This window comes from Bombina bombina, chromosome 1, assembly GCF_027579735.1.
Source record: "Bombina bombina isolate aBomBom1 chromosome 1, aBomBom1.pri, whole genome shotgun sequence".
NCBI classification, from domain to species: Eukaryota; Metazoa; Chordata; class Amphibia; order Anura; family Bombinatoridae; genus Bombina; species Bombina bombina.
The window spans coordinates 1,554,216,021-1,554,230,928 of record NC_069499.1 but is presented as its reverse complement, the minus strand read 5'-3'; the positions used below and the strand labels follow the sequence as shown (position 1 = coordinate 1,554,230,928).

The 14,908-nt window shown below is 40.2% G+C and overlaps 1 protein-coding gene across 1 annotated transcript in view; it reads left to right on the top strand.

Annotated features, from left to right (window-relative positions):
* Nucleotides 1–11,752, top strand: part of SRP68 (signal recognition particle 68) — a 40,374-nt gene extending 28,622 nt beyond the window's left edge. Inside the window, exons 9-16 of the mRNA XM_053709220.1 lie at nt 1,015–1,113; nt 1,303–1,367; nt 1,505–1,664; nt 1,913–2,007; nt 2,087–2,216; nt 9,220–9,295; nt 9,486–9,538; nt 10,661–11,752. Coding sequence (XP_053565195.1) covers nt 1,015–1,113; nt 1,303–1,367; nt 1,505–1,664; nt 1,913–2,007; nt 2,087–2,216; nt 9,220–9,295; nt 9,486–9,538; nt 10,661–10,888 — 906 coding nt within the window. The 3' untranslated portion in view covers nt 10,889–11,752. The remainder of the gene's footprint in view (nt 1–1,014; nt 1,114–1,302; nt 1,368–1,504; nt 1,665–1,912; nt 2,008–2,086; nt 2,217–9,219; nt 9,296–9,485; nt 9,539–10,660) is intronic.
* The last annotated feature ends 3,156 nt before the right edge of the window (nt 11,753–14,908 follow it).

Below are 14,908 nucleotides of genomic sequence, written 5' to 3'. Positions count from 1 at the left end.
TTTAGCTATCAAAGCAAACCGTTATTTTTTTGCTCATAATGGTGTATGTTGCACAGACTGCAGGAAATCCCTCTCTTCAAAAATGAAATCCACTTGCATGCATTACAAGTTTGCGTTGTATGCCAATTTGTAGGCCATTTCAGTAGTTATAGATAAATTGTTTAAAGTTGTATGCTGTATCTGAATCATGAAATATGCCCTTTAATGTACTTGTAACCTGGGGAAGGGTGTTGTACAACTGCGGTAATATAGTAAGGTTTTGGTCTTTGAGGAGAAAGCGTACATTCTCAGTCACGCATGTGTTTTATATAATCAGTCAAACCTTTTAGGGTCGGTGTACAACTGGCTGATGAGTCCTACAGCTCCCATTGTCCTGCTTATGGGCTGCATCTCCTGCCAAACTTTTCACACCTGCCCCTTGTTGTGTAAATGTCCTGTTGAGTCAGATACAAACAGCTGGGGAAGGTTAAACACAGGTCTGGGTGTGGTACCTATTTAAGAATCTGTGCTTTCTGGCATACACCCACATGGCTCACATCAAACTGACACTGCCCTTTAAAATCTGTGGACAGATGGCACAATCAGACTGCACACTCCTAGGTTGCACCCGGTGCGCCCTGCAATTTTGTTTTGTTTTTAGCCACAATTTTTTTTTTTTTCATTAACTTTGTCTCCCCTGGGTTTGACATCTCTATCTGACACATAGGAACCGCAAGCTTGTGATTCCTGTTTTAACCCTATCACTTCCTTATTTGCTTTTGTAACAAAGTTAAATAGCTGTAATTTCTTGTTGTTTTTTTACTTTATTAAAGGGACATGATACTCAATTATTCCCTCTTATGTCTAAAAGAGAATATTTCAAACTGTTGTTGTGCTTTTGTTTGGATCATTTTTGAGTACCGTGTCCCTTTTTTTAATATGTACAACTTCTACCTTTATCTCCTCTCCTGCTCTCTCTCTATTGCTCTACAGATTTTACAGTTCACCTGACTGATGATTTTCTTTCCCCTTCAGGCTGAGAATGCAGAGACCAAGGAACGCTTGTTTGAGTCTGTACTGAGTGAATGCAGAGATGCGCTCCAGGGTGTTCGCGAAGAGCTAAAAGCAGAGCAGGTAACATTACTGTTTTCTTAACTCTCTAACTGCTGCAGAGATCATGTTGCATTTGTGAATTAGGAACCAGTTGACATAGTTGGTGCTGCTGCAGTGTTTTTCCCACTCCCACCATTCCCAGGGGCTTAGTGTTCTGTTACAGACCCCCTTAGGCAGACAAGTTCCTGATATCCTTCCCTTTACTTGCAGAGGCAGAGAGATTCAACTATAGATGGAGAGATCGGGAGAGTGTCTAACTTACAGTACCTGCATAGGTAAGTAGTTGCTACGTACATACCTGTCACATTGTACCACTGATGTGAGTGGATTGAACCTTGCTACTGGAATAGAGGTTTTAAGAATATAGAATGTTCTTCATAAAGGGACAGTCTCTTGCTATTCATCCTCACAGTTACCTGTCGTATATCAAGCTTTCCATGGCCATCAAGCGCAATGAGAGTATGGCCACTTCTTTGCAGAAGGCTCTTCTCGAGCAGCCACAAGCTGAAGAAGATGGAAAGAGGGGCCCACGGCCGCAAGACCTGATCCGCCTCTACGACATTATCTTACAGGTGAGAACACGAGAGGACTTATTGCTATGAAGGAGGAAGCTGCATTTGCAGACACTGCCACTTCTGAATTTGTTTTGTTACTAGTTATAATTCATTGACTTATATGTTCCTTGATGTAACAAAACGTGCAGTCTATTGACATCTGCAGCCTTTTAAATTCAAGTGACTTTAGTATTTAGCAGAGAATAAGGGATGTAAGAAAATTTGTCGTTGGATTTTGTGAAAAATAATTTTGGCTTTTCCTGCAGAATCTGGCAGAACTGACTCAGTTGCCTGGGCTAGAAGACGATCAAAGTTTCCAGAAGGAGATAGTTATGAAGACTTTGGTATACAAGGCATACAGGTATATTGCAGAGATGAGCCCATCTTTGCTAAGCAGAGGCACGTAGGTCAGAATACCTAGATCTGCTCTTTCTTCACAGGTGCTTCTTCATTGCTCAGTCCTATGTCCTTGTAAAGAAATGGAGTGAAGCTCTGGTCCTCTATGATCGAGTGCTAAAGTACGCAAAGGAAGTCCAGGCCAAGTCCAAGGGTTCCAAGAACAGTTTGAAGGTTGTGTGTTATTCTGTCCCTTGTCTAAATAGTGTTAAGCTGTTCTTAAAGTTGAATCTGTTGCTGATCCCTCTGGTCATTTACGTATTAATGTTCTTAAGTAGTTTAGCAGGTCCGGGCCTTCTTCTGCCTCTTAGAAGAAGGCCTGTCCCCAAAATTTTCTTTTAGGATTCAGATAGAACATACAATTTTAAACAACTTTCCAATTTACTTCTATTATCAAATTTTCTTTATTCTCTTGTTATCCATTGCTGAAGGAACAGCATTGCACTACTGTGACAGGAAGCTGAAAATATCTATTTAGCCAATCACAAGAGACAAATGTGTGCAGGCACCAATTAGCAGCAGCTCCCACTAGTGTATGATATGTGCGTATTCATTTTTAAAAAAGGGGTACTAAGAGAATGAAGCACATTTTGAAAATAGAAGTGAATTTAAGTGTCTTAAAATGACCTGCTCTATCTGAGTCATGCAAGTTTAATTTTGACTTTCCTATCCCTTTAAGCTCTATGGAATATTGATTTCTTTTTATCATATTTCTGAATTAATTCACCTCCTGAGTTTGCTTTTAATCCCAGCTTCTATAACTGTACAAGTGCTTCAGTTTAGCATTATTTCCCATCTATCGACTGGATGCCATAATTTACCTTCCACAAAACATGACGCTTCCCTAAAAATGTTTTTTTTAATGACACGATGAGTCCACGGATCATCTAATTACTATTGGGAATATTACTCCTGCACTGCAGGAGGCGGCAAAGAGCACCACAGCAAAGCTGTTAAATATCACCTCCCTTCCCTCCCAACACAGTCATTCTCTTTGCCTACTTTAAGTGCAAGGAGGTGGTAAATTAGGTGTTAGAAAAAGATCTTCAATCAAGAGTTTATTATTTTTAAAGTAGTACAGGATTGTGCTGCTTTGTCCTGGGGTGTAGCCGTAGTCCATATCAGTCTCTTCAGTAGAGCAGTGGTGGCTTTAGAGCGATGGGAACTTGTGGGACATAATTCTCACTGCGCCTCCCATACTGATGCTGCCCTAACTCTGAAAAACTGAGGGATCTTACTCAGTCATTTTCCTTTTGTCACAGGTCCATGGGAGGGAGAGGATCTCTTAAAAATGGGAGCTGCCTTACTGTCGGGCAGATGAGGAGGTAAGTGCTGACTTATTATCTGGGGGACAAGGAAAAAGTTAGGCTCTTGGTGTCAACAAGGGACAATAAAAAGACTCATGGGATATGGGACACTTTATTTATGGCACAACGCTCCTACGTTGTCAGGAGGTATATGTGGGACAGTAACAGCGCAGGCACTGGGGCTGGATGTAGAATGCTTATAGTGGTTCTCATCTCCCGGCGTTTTTAATAATATGCACGACCGGGAGATGACAGGATTTGGCGACACCCACTAAGGGCGGTACTAGGGGAAAGCATTGTGCGCCCTTTCTTTCTTCCTCTTCCTGATAGTCTGAAGAAGAAGCTTGTTAGCATTTTATGCTGCGCATCTAGGCGGTAGAAGAAGCGCTTGTTAGCATATTCATCTGCGCATCTCTGGTGAATTGAATGCGTGCCAACTAGCGACTGCAGAGTTCCGGTTCTGTTAGTGGGAACGGCTCCTGTCTAAGCAGTGAGGGTCGATTTCCTCAGACAGGTAGGCACCTCAGCAAAGTACTGCTGAGGTGTAGAGGTGATCTGCAGGGCTTTTTTGTATTTCTGTATATACATACGCTAAAAAGGAAAAAAGTTAGTTTTTTAACATTTAAAGAGACAGTAACGTTTTTGTTCAGTTCTAAAATTGCTTTAAAATTCTTTATTTTTGTTAACAGTTGTGAGTTAAGATGGACCAAGAGTCTTTGCAAGCTGTCACTTGTTCTTTATGCTTTGATGCCAATGTGGAACCACCAATCCCTTTCTGTCCCTCATGTATCAAGAGGTCTTTAAGTTATAGGAATAGACTTTTTGCTGAGCCATCATTTTCAAAGGAGGATGCTGTTCAGGAGTCTAATGATAATGCTCCATTTATGCTGCAGCTTTCTCCTCAAGCGTCCCAAGTTTTACCGCCCTCACATGCAGTGCCCTGCGCTTCCTCTATAACTCCGGCTGGGGTTACTTTACAAGACATCGCTTCTCTTATGTCTTCTGCAGTTTCAGATGCGTTGTCTGCTTTTCCAATGTTGCAGGGAAAGCGTAAGAGGAAAATCAGACATTCAGTAAGCGAGGTTTCTGGCGCAGTTATTGCTATTGCGGATGCCCCCTCCCAGAAGCCTGAGTAGGATACCGTGGTAGCATCTGAAGGTGAAATTTCAGATTCTGACAGTGTAATCCCTCTTACTGATACTGAAGTGGTATCTTTCAGGTTTAAGCTAGAACACCTCCGTCTACTACTTATGGAGGTTTTAGCTACATTGGACGACTACTCCACGGTCGTTTTTATCCTAAGAAATTCAGTAAGCTTAACAAATATGTGTAGTTCCCTTACTCAATAGATGTTTTTTCTGTTCCAGACCAAGCTTTTGAGATCATTACTAAGGAGTGGGAGAGACCGCCGGGTATCCCTTTTTCTCCATCTCCTATATTTAAAAAGGTGTTCCCTATAGCAGACTCTGTCAAGGAGGCTTGGCAAACAGTCCCCAAGGTGGAAGGAGCGGTTTCCACTCTGGCTGGGAGAAATACTATACCCAGAGGATAGTTGTGCTTTTAAAGATCCTATGGACAAAAAATTGGGTTACTCAAAAAGATGTATATACACCAGGGTTTACAGTGGCAACCAGCTGTGTGCATTGCTACCGTCACCAGTGCAGCAGCATATTGGTTTGATGTGTTGTCTGATGCTATAAGGACAGACACTCCCCTGGAGGAGATCCAGGATAGGATAAAAGCTCTTAAATTGGCTAATTCCTTTATTACCGATGCTTCCCTTCAAGTTATCAAGCTGGGAGCAAAGATTTCAGGTTTCTCTGTATAAGCTCGCAGAGCCTTATGGTTTAAAGCCTTGGTCTGCGGATGTATCGTCTAAGCTTTTAGAGATTTCTTACAAGGGGAAGACCTTGTTTGGACCGGGCTTGACAAAAATAATTTCTGATATTACGGGAGGTAAGGGTCATCTTCTCCCGCAGGGTAAGAGAAACAAACAGAAGGGACGTCAGAGTAATTTTCGTTCCTTTCGAAATTTCAAGGGAAATTCTTCCTCTTCCAAACAGGAACAGTCTTAACCATCATGGAGACCCAATCAGTTTTGGAATAAGGGAAAACAATCAAAGAAGCCTGCTATTGAATCAAAGATAGCATGAAGGGTCTGCCCCTGATCCGGGACCGGATCTTGTAGGGGGCAGACTTTCCTTCTTCGCTCAGGCTTGGGCTTGAGATGTTCCGGACCCTGGGCTGTAGACATAGTGTCCCAGGGATACAAATTAGAGTTCAAAAGTTTTCTTCCGAGGCAGGTTTCTGCTTTCAAGATTATCTGTAAACCAGACAACAAGAGAGGCATTCTTACACTGTGTAAGAGACCTCTCTGACCTGGGAGTCATAGTTCTTGTTCCGATACAGGAACAGGGTCGGGGATTTTATTCCAATCTGTTCGTGATTCCCAAGAAAGAGGGAACCTTCAGACCAATTTTGGATCTCAAGAGTCTAAACAATTTCCTCAGAGTACCGTCCTTCAAGATGGAAACTATTCGTTCCATTCTTCCTTTGGTCCAAGAGGGTCAATTCATGACAACAGTGGATTTAAAGGACGCGTACCTGCATGTTCCTATTCACAAGGATCATCGCAAGTTTCTATGGTTTGCCTTTCTAGACAAACACTTCCAATTCGTGGCTCTTCCCCCTTGGTCTTGCCACAGCTCCCAGAATTTTCTCAATGGTTCTGGGTTCGCTGTTGGCGGTGCTTCGTTTACGGGGCATTGCCGTGGCGCCCTTTCTGGACGACATCCTGGTCCAGGCGCCATCCCTACAAGCAAGATCTCACACGGAAATTTTGTTATCCTTACTGCGATCTCACGGTTGGAAGGTAAATTTGGAAAAGAGCTCCTTAGTTCCAAACACAAGGGTATCTTGTTTAGGAACAATAATAGATTCCTTATCAATGAAGATTTTTCTGACAGAAGTCAGGAAATCAAAGATTATCGATACTTGTCTAGCTCTAGAGTCCACTACTCGGCCATCAGTGGCTCAGTGCATGGAGGTAATCCGGCTGATGGTGGCGGCAATGGACATCCCGTTTGCTCGGTTCCATCTCAGGCCTCTGCAGTTAAACATGCTCAAGCAATGGAACGGAGATTATGCGGACTTGTCTCCTCGAATACTACTGGAGCAGGAGTCAAGGGATTCTATTCAATGGTGGTTGTCTCTGGATCATCTCTCCCAGGGAACCTGCTTTCGCAGACCATCTTGGGTGATTGTGACAACAGACGCCAGCCTTCTAGGATGGGGAGCAGTCTGGGGCTCCCTAAAGGCTCAGGGAGTTTGGACTCAGTCAGTCTGTTCTACCTATAAACATTCTGGACCTGAGAGCAATCTTCAATGCTCTTTGGGCCTGGGTCCAGTTTATCAGGTTCCAGTCGGACAACATAACTTCAGTGGCTTACATCAATCATCAGGGAGGAACGAGGAGTTCCTTAGCGATGACAGAGGTAACCAAAATAATTCAGTGGGCGAAAGCCCATTCTTGCTGTCTGTTGGCGATCCACATCCCAGGGGTGTGGATAACTGGGACTCTGTGAGGCAGACTTTCTGAGCAGGCAGACCTTTCATCCGGGGTAGTGGGAGCTCCATCCGGAAGTGTTCTCCAGCCTGATTCTCAAATGGGGTCAGCCGGAATTAGATCTCATGGCATCTCGGCAGAATGCCAAGCTCCTGAGGTATGGGTCGAGGTCCAGGGACCCTCAGGTGGTACTGATAGATGCCCTGGCGGTACCTTGGACCTTCAGTCTAGCATACCTATTTCCTTTGTTTGCTCTTCTTCCTCAGGTCATTGCTTGAGTCAAGCAGGAAAGGGCCTCGGTGATCCTCATTGCAACGGCTTGACCTCACAGGATTTGGTATGCAGATCTGGTGGACATGTCGTCTCTGCCACCTTGGAGACTTCCATTGAAGAAGGACCTTCTAATTCAAGAACCCTTCCTTCATCCAAATCTAGTTTCTCTGAAACTGATTGCTTGGAGATTGAACGCTTAATTTTATCCAAGCGGGGCTTTTCTGACTCGGTCATAGAGACCATGATTCAGGCTCGTAAACCTGTAACTAGAAAGATTTACCATAAGATATGGCGTAAATATCTCTATTGGTGTGAATCCAAGGGCTACTCCTGGAGTAGAGTCAGGATTAGTAGAATTTTGTTTTTTCTCCCAAAAGGGTTTGGAGAAAGGATTATCGACAAGTTCCCTAAAGGGTTAAATTTCTGCCTTTTCTATTTTGCTACACAAACGTCTGGCAGATGTTCCAGATGTACAATCTTTTTGTAAGGCCTTGGTCAGGATCAGGCCTGTGTTCAAGCCAGTTACTCCTCCATGGAGTCTTAATTTAGTTCTTAACATTCTTCAAGGGGCTCCATTTGAGCCTATGCATTCCTTAGATATTAAGTTGTTATCTTGGAAAGTTTTATTTCTTGTTGCTATTTCTTCTGCTCGCAGAGTGTCAGAGCTCTAGGCTTTGCAGTATGAGTTATTTCATTCAGATAAGGTAGTGTTACGTACTAAATTAGGATTTCTTCCTAAAGTTGTTTCTAATCGGAACATTATTCAGGAGATTGTTGTTCCTTCATTGTGTCCTAATCCTACCCCTCAGAAGGAAAGGCTTTTGGACGTGGTTCGTGCCTTAAAGTTTTACCTGCAGGCGACTAAAGAATTTCATCAGTCTTCTGCCTTGTTTGTGGGTTTTTTCAGGAAAACGTAAGGGACTGAAAGCTACGGCTACTTCTCTCTCTTTATGACTGAAGAGTAGCATACGTTTTTCATATGAGACTGCTGGGCAGCAGCCTCCAGAGAGAGTTACGGCTCATTCCACGAGGGCTGTTGCTTCCTCATGGGCATTCAAGAATGAGGCTTCTGTGGAACAGATTTGCAAGGCTGCTACTTGGTCCTCTATACACTTTTTCAAAGTTCTACAAATTTGACACTTTTGCCTCGGCTGATGCCGCTTTTGGGAGAAAGGTTCTTCAAGCAGTGGTGCCTTCCGTTTAGGTTCCCTGTCTTGTCCCTCCCGTATCATCTGTGTACTCTAGCTTGGGTATTGATTCCCAATAGTAATTAGATGATCCGTGGACTCATTGTGTCATTAAAAAGAGAATTTATGCTTACCTGATAGATTTATTTCTTTTTTGACACATTGAGTCCACGGCCCGCCCTGTTTTTTGAGTAGACAGGTTGTTGGTTCTTATAAACTTCAGACACCTCTGGACCTTGTTGCTTCCTTTCTCTCCTTTACTTCGGTCGAATGACTGGGTTGGGAGGGAAGGGAGGTGATATTTAACAGCTTTGCTGTGGTGCTCTTTGCTGCCTCCTGCAGGGCAGGAGTGATATTCCCAATAGTAATTAGATGATCCGTGGACTCATCATGTCAGAAAAGAAATAAATTTATCAGGTAAGCATAAATTTTTCTTTTTGTCATACTTCGGCAAAAGGAGTTGACCATTATGTTTACAGATCAACTTTATTCAATCTGCTTTTAACCCTTTAAGGACACAGCTTTCTGTTTGCTCAAATTCCGTCATATGTCCTTAAGAGGTTAAAACCAGAAACACTGAATTAGAATAAAAGGCAACGTGGAACAATGGGCTCTTCTTTTCAGCTATAACCTTCCTCATAGGTTTCATATAATTCTGACACCATATACTTTGCTCTTTGGCAAAAAAACAAAATACCCCCCCATCTCCTTTACAATCTTATTGTTTTCTGGCTTTTTTTTATTTTATTTCCATATAGGATTGTTTGTTTTTTCACATTAGAGACAATTCTTCAATTGATGCAACACACCAATAAATCCCTCTGTGTTTTGCTTAATACCTTTAGGAGCTGCCAGATGTTCAGGAATTGATCATGCAGGTGAATGCAGAGAAATATTCATTGCAGGCTGCTGCCATCCTGGGTGAGTGTTACAAGTTGGTAGACAATCATGTAAATACCTACGTACACTGCCCAAAAGTGTCTTCTGTTTCATTCTACTCCACTTTCCTTCATGATCCTTTTTAAATTGCTATCCTAAATAACTTTTTCTGATCTTTCTTACTTCAACTGATTGTACCGCAGTAGTGCTTAGTCTGTTATTTCTCAAACAGATTCCAGAGATACACCAGAAGAGGTTTCTCCTGCCCAGGTCAAAGATAATAAGGTAATGGCTTTAAAGGCAAAGGGTACACAACTTTATAGCTGCTTTAGAATCCTAATATTGGAAATGAATTGGTTGCTAGAATAAGAGGTTACATTTACTGCTTAGTTGTTACAAACAAATTAAGACATTTTAAAAATCACTTAATCTTTTTGAAATGGCACATTTTGTGATAATCCAGCTATGGATCTATCTCTTGCACAATTTGTAAGATTATTTCCAAGCAAAATTGATATTCAGTCTATATAGTCGGATTAATATTGTAAGCTTTAGGGTTCTAGACTGTTCTGTTTTTTTTTATGCTGTCACTTCTGCCTATGAGGTTTAGTTTTGAGACTTTAAAGGGACAATCTAGTCATAATTAAAGTTTCATGATTCGGATAGGGCATGCGATTTTTCATTTGTTCCCTTGGTTTTATTTTTCAAAAGTTAAACCTACGTAGGCTCAAACTGATTTCTAAACCGTTGAAAACCGCCTCTTAGCTCAGAGCATTTTGAAAGTTTTTCACAGTTAGACAGTACTAGCTCATGTGTGTCATATAGATAACATTGTGCTCACTCCCATGGAGTTATTTAGGAGTCTGCACTGATGGCTATACTGTATGTCTGTCAAAATCACTGAGATAAGGCGGCAGACTGCAGAGGCTTGGATACAAGATAATCAAAGAGGTAAAACGTATATTAATATAACAGTGCTGGTTATGCTAAACTGGGGGATGGGTAATAAAGGGATTATCTATCTTTTTAAACGATACAAATTCTGGTGTAGACTGTCCCTTTTAAGGCCTTGGAACATAAACCTGTGCCTCACCTATTTATATTATGTCTTGTTTTGTTTTATTAAACAGAACCCTATCTTGTCTCCATATAGAGAATTATGGCTTTTGTCAAGCACTTGTTCAAAGCTGAATCTCTTTAAATGGAGAATGTCTTAGATATCACATGTATTATTATTATTATCGGTTATTTGTAGAGCGCCAACAGATTCCGCAGCGCTATAAACAAAGGGGGAGTACAACAAAACTATTATAGGGTAGAGAGATATGTATCCAAACTAAGTAACTTAGAAATGTCAGATTCCATATAATGGGCTCAGTATTCGTGTTTTCTTGTGTCCACTCTTAGCCTCTCTGTGAACGCCTGGATTCGTTTTCTCTGGACCCAACTCTCGTGAGTAAACATGCCAGCCTGGTGCGCTTCCCTCCGGACTTCCAGCCTATACCCTGCAAGCCTCTCTTTTTTGACTTGGCCTTTAATCATGTAACGCTGCCATCCTTGGAGGACAAGCTAGAACAGAAGGCAAAGAGTGGCTTGACTGGATATATCAAGGGGATTTTTGGGTTCCGCAGCTAATTTACTTCAAATCAGTGGTTGCATTGTCCTCCATTCATCTCCCCCTGTGATTCATATATTGCCCAGTGAGACATTAGCTGTGGGCTCGGCTGTAGGCGATCAGTACTATTTATATTTGTGCTACAGATTCTATTGGCTACCATCCTTGTTGTACAAAAAAATTATCGAACACCATTACTTACTAGCAGCAGTGTAGAAATAACTGCCAGCTATATACCTTATATATCCAAAGGGGGGACGTTCCCAGCACAACAACAATAAAAAAAACGCATTTTAGTGAAACAAAATTTAAAATCAGATTTTTTTTTTATTTTTTTAATCTCCTTTGTACAATATTTTTTTCACCATATACATGAAATGAATGTATATTTTGCTGGAATCCCATCTATGAAATTGGTAATTATTAGATATGTGGCTTTGGAGGTTTCGGATACCTCCAAATGCGGAAATGGCGATTGGCTGTTTTCAAAGCCAAAATTATTGTTGTGAAACTGCAACACACTAAGATCTGTGCAAATCCAGAGTCGTCTAATGTTTTGCAGTTTCACAAGAATAAATTTGGCTCAGAAAATAACAGAAGCAGCCTCCTCCTCCTGAGGGATCCAAAACCTCCGCACATATCTAATAATTATTTAGCCTGTATCGGCCTTGCATATACTTGGCTCTTCAATGAGAATTCGTGCTTAGTGGCCTTTCCTTATCTTTTGTAAGGAGTTCTTTCCCAACTGGATGTTGCACCTAATTTATATGGTCTTACAGCGTTGTTGAAATAAAGGGAGAATTTGCAATTAAATTTGGTGATAAAAAGGGCTTGATTATAGATGCTTAATACAAGTCCTTTTTAATAAAGTTATTTTCTCCTGATGTGGTGTCTGCATTTAAATATCTGTTTTATCCTCTTGTGTCAGTGCTTGGTGTTCTCATATCTGTACTAGTTCTAGATGTCTATTGGAGCTTTGTGCAAATCCTACTCTTTTTAGGTGGCAGATTTCAAGCTATGCTTTTACAATACAATGATCATCATACTGGCAGCATTTAATATTATTTTGTAATAGTAATAATAGTTTAAAGGGCCAGTGTACTGTAAAAAGTGTCCCATAAAAAGGAACACTAAAGTCAAATTTAAATTTCATGATTCATATAGAGCACAAAATTGTAAAACAATTTACTTCCATCAAAGTGCAACATGTCTTTTAATGTGTTTCCAATTAATTGTTATACCAGCAGCAGAGTATAAATGTGTATGGCAAATTGATCCTTTGGGTTTATTTTTGTATATGGGATATACCAAAGTGTATTAAAATGGGCTGAGCTTCCAGGGAAATCAGATATCCTTATACTATCACTTTCTATAGCTTCGTTATCTCTGTCTGTATACTTAGCCTGAATAATTGAGTTATTATTTTATTACCTTTTCTCCCACTGGGAGTGAAATTTCTTCTGTTGGCAATGTTTGCATAGCTTTTCTATATCAAACACTTAAAGAGACTTTAAACACTAAATAAATCATTGCTTGAATGATCTATTTAGAGGGAAAATTAGCCCAAAATTAATTTGTACATGTATTTAAAAAAATTAGTTATCTAAATATTGAAAAAATAAAGGTAAAGTTAATTTCCATAAAGCAGTGGGTGCCACCATATTGTAACTTAAGTTACCTTTTCTGCTAAGGTCAATTAGGAATGGATATAAATGGCTTACTAGATCGTGCAACTAATGGATGTGTTGAATATAGCTGTGTCTTTTTTTAACAATTTAAAACACTCAGCAGGTAAAATGTATAATATTAACAAATTAAAGGGCAGGACATTTTATATTACTGTCCCTTTTAAAGTCATAATCAGAATATTAATACACTGTCCCTTTTAAAGGGACACGAAACCCACATTTTTCTTTTTTTTTATGATTCAGTTAGAACATCCAATTTTAAGCAACTTTCCCATTTACTCCTATTATCATTTTTTTTTATTTATCTCGCTATCTTTATTTAAAAAGCAGCAATGTGAAGCTTAAGAGCCAGCCCATTTGTGGTTGAGAACCTGGGTTATGCTAGCTTATTGGTTTGCTAAATGTAGCCACCAATAAGCAAGCACTATCCAGGGTGCTGAACCTAAAATGGGCCGGCTCTTAAGCTCTAAATTCTGCTTTTTAAATAAAGATGGAAAGAGAACAAATAAAAATTGATAGTAGGAGTAAATTAGAAAGTTGCTTAAAATTGCATGTTCGCTCTGAATCATTACAGAAAAAATGTGGGTTTAGTGTCCCTTTTTAAAGTCATAATTAGAATAACATTTATTAATGTAAAATAAAAAGCTAAAACTAGCAATTTTAATGCCATAGGCCAGTGATGGCAAATCATGGCACTCCAGATGTTTCAGAACTACATTTCCCATGATGCTCTTTTGGACTTCAGAGTGCATAAGCATCAAGGGAAATGTAGTTCTGAAACATCTGGAGTGCCAAGTTCGCCATCACTGCTACAGGCCATACAGTACGCTCCAAGGGTACCGCTAATACAACTTCATTCCAGTATGTAGGTGTCTAGACACAGAGCCAAATGGCAGGATTGGTTCTGAGGTCCACATTATCTTCTCACACTTATAAAGATAATGCCTCATAATGATGATTTACAATTAATTTAACTGCGTGTGCTGCACAAAAATAAAAGGCACATTTTGCATAGTATTATGTTCAAGGTTTACATTAATTTCTAAATCAGGTGGTTTTGTGTGTGTGTGTTTTTTAAAAGCTTTATTTTAGGACTGAAGGTATTAAAGGGATATGAAACACAATTTTATTTCTTTCATTATTCAGATAACGCATGCAATTTTAAACAACTTTCCAATTTACTTTGTATTTAATTTATTTAGTTTTCTTTGTATCCTTTGTTGAAAAGTATACCTAGCTAGACTCAGAAGCTGCTGATTGGTGGTTGCACATCTATGCCTCTTCTCATTGGCTCTTGGCTAGCTCCCAGCAGTGCTTTACTGCTCCTTCAACAAAGGATACCAAGAGAATAAATCAAATTAGAAAAAAATAAGTAAATTGGAAAGTTGTTTTAAATGGAATGTTCTATCTGAATCATGAAAGTAAATAAATGTTTCATGTCCCTTTTTAAGCTACCGTGAGTCAGCTTGTGTGCACAGCCAAACTAAATTTACTTTAATGAAGCCCAAAATAGTGCAAGAATTGGGATGCAGTGAGTTGAGTTAGCAGAGGCAGAACGACCACACCCATTTAGTCTGATTTCCCAGCCTGTCATACCTCACTGTAGCTGCACTGGGGCCCAGCTCCTAACTGCTGCCTTGTGTACACCCAGGTGGTAAAACCGCACAGCCGTACCGATCTGTTCCTTGTTCCAACAATAGGTCAGAGAGGAAGTTTATATAAATAGATATGAAAGGGAGTCGGCTTTACATGAGATGGGAAAGGGAGTTGCCTCACCTGTGACTCTAACAACCTCTTGCAATGATTTCAGTGTCACATTTCCAAACAGGACAGTAAACGTTTTGTGATATAACTTTTTTTTTTTTTTCTTTTGTTATTGAGTGAAGCAAGAAAACGAAAACAAATTCAATATGCTTTTGTTTTCCCCCCTTTTTCTGTAATTTAAATCTGAAAGTTAAGAGTTTTGCAATTTTGAGAACTGAAAGAGCAGATGACAAACTGTCCCCTAATCGGTCTCAGCAGTGATTACATAAGATCTAAATACTCTGGCAAGCCGGTCTTCTTCAGGTAGCAACCCTGATTGGCTTCTCCAAATAAGGTGTGTGGGTGGAGCGTGGCTATTGAGGAACAGTTGTAGCAAAAAGGTCATAATGCATTTTATATGTATTCAATCTCAACCAGTATTTATAGTTAGTTCTTTAAAAGGGACATTAAACCCAAAAACTGTAAATCCAATTTACTTCTATTAGCTAATTTGCTTTGCTCTCTTGATATCCTTTGCTGAAAAGCATACCTGGGTAGACTCAGGTGCTAGCTGCTGATTGGTAGCTGCACATATATACCTCTTATCAT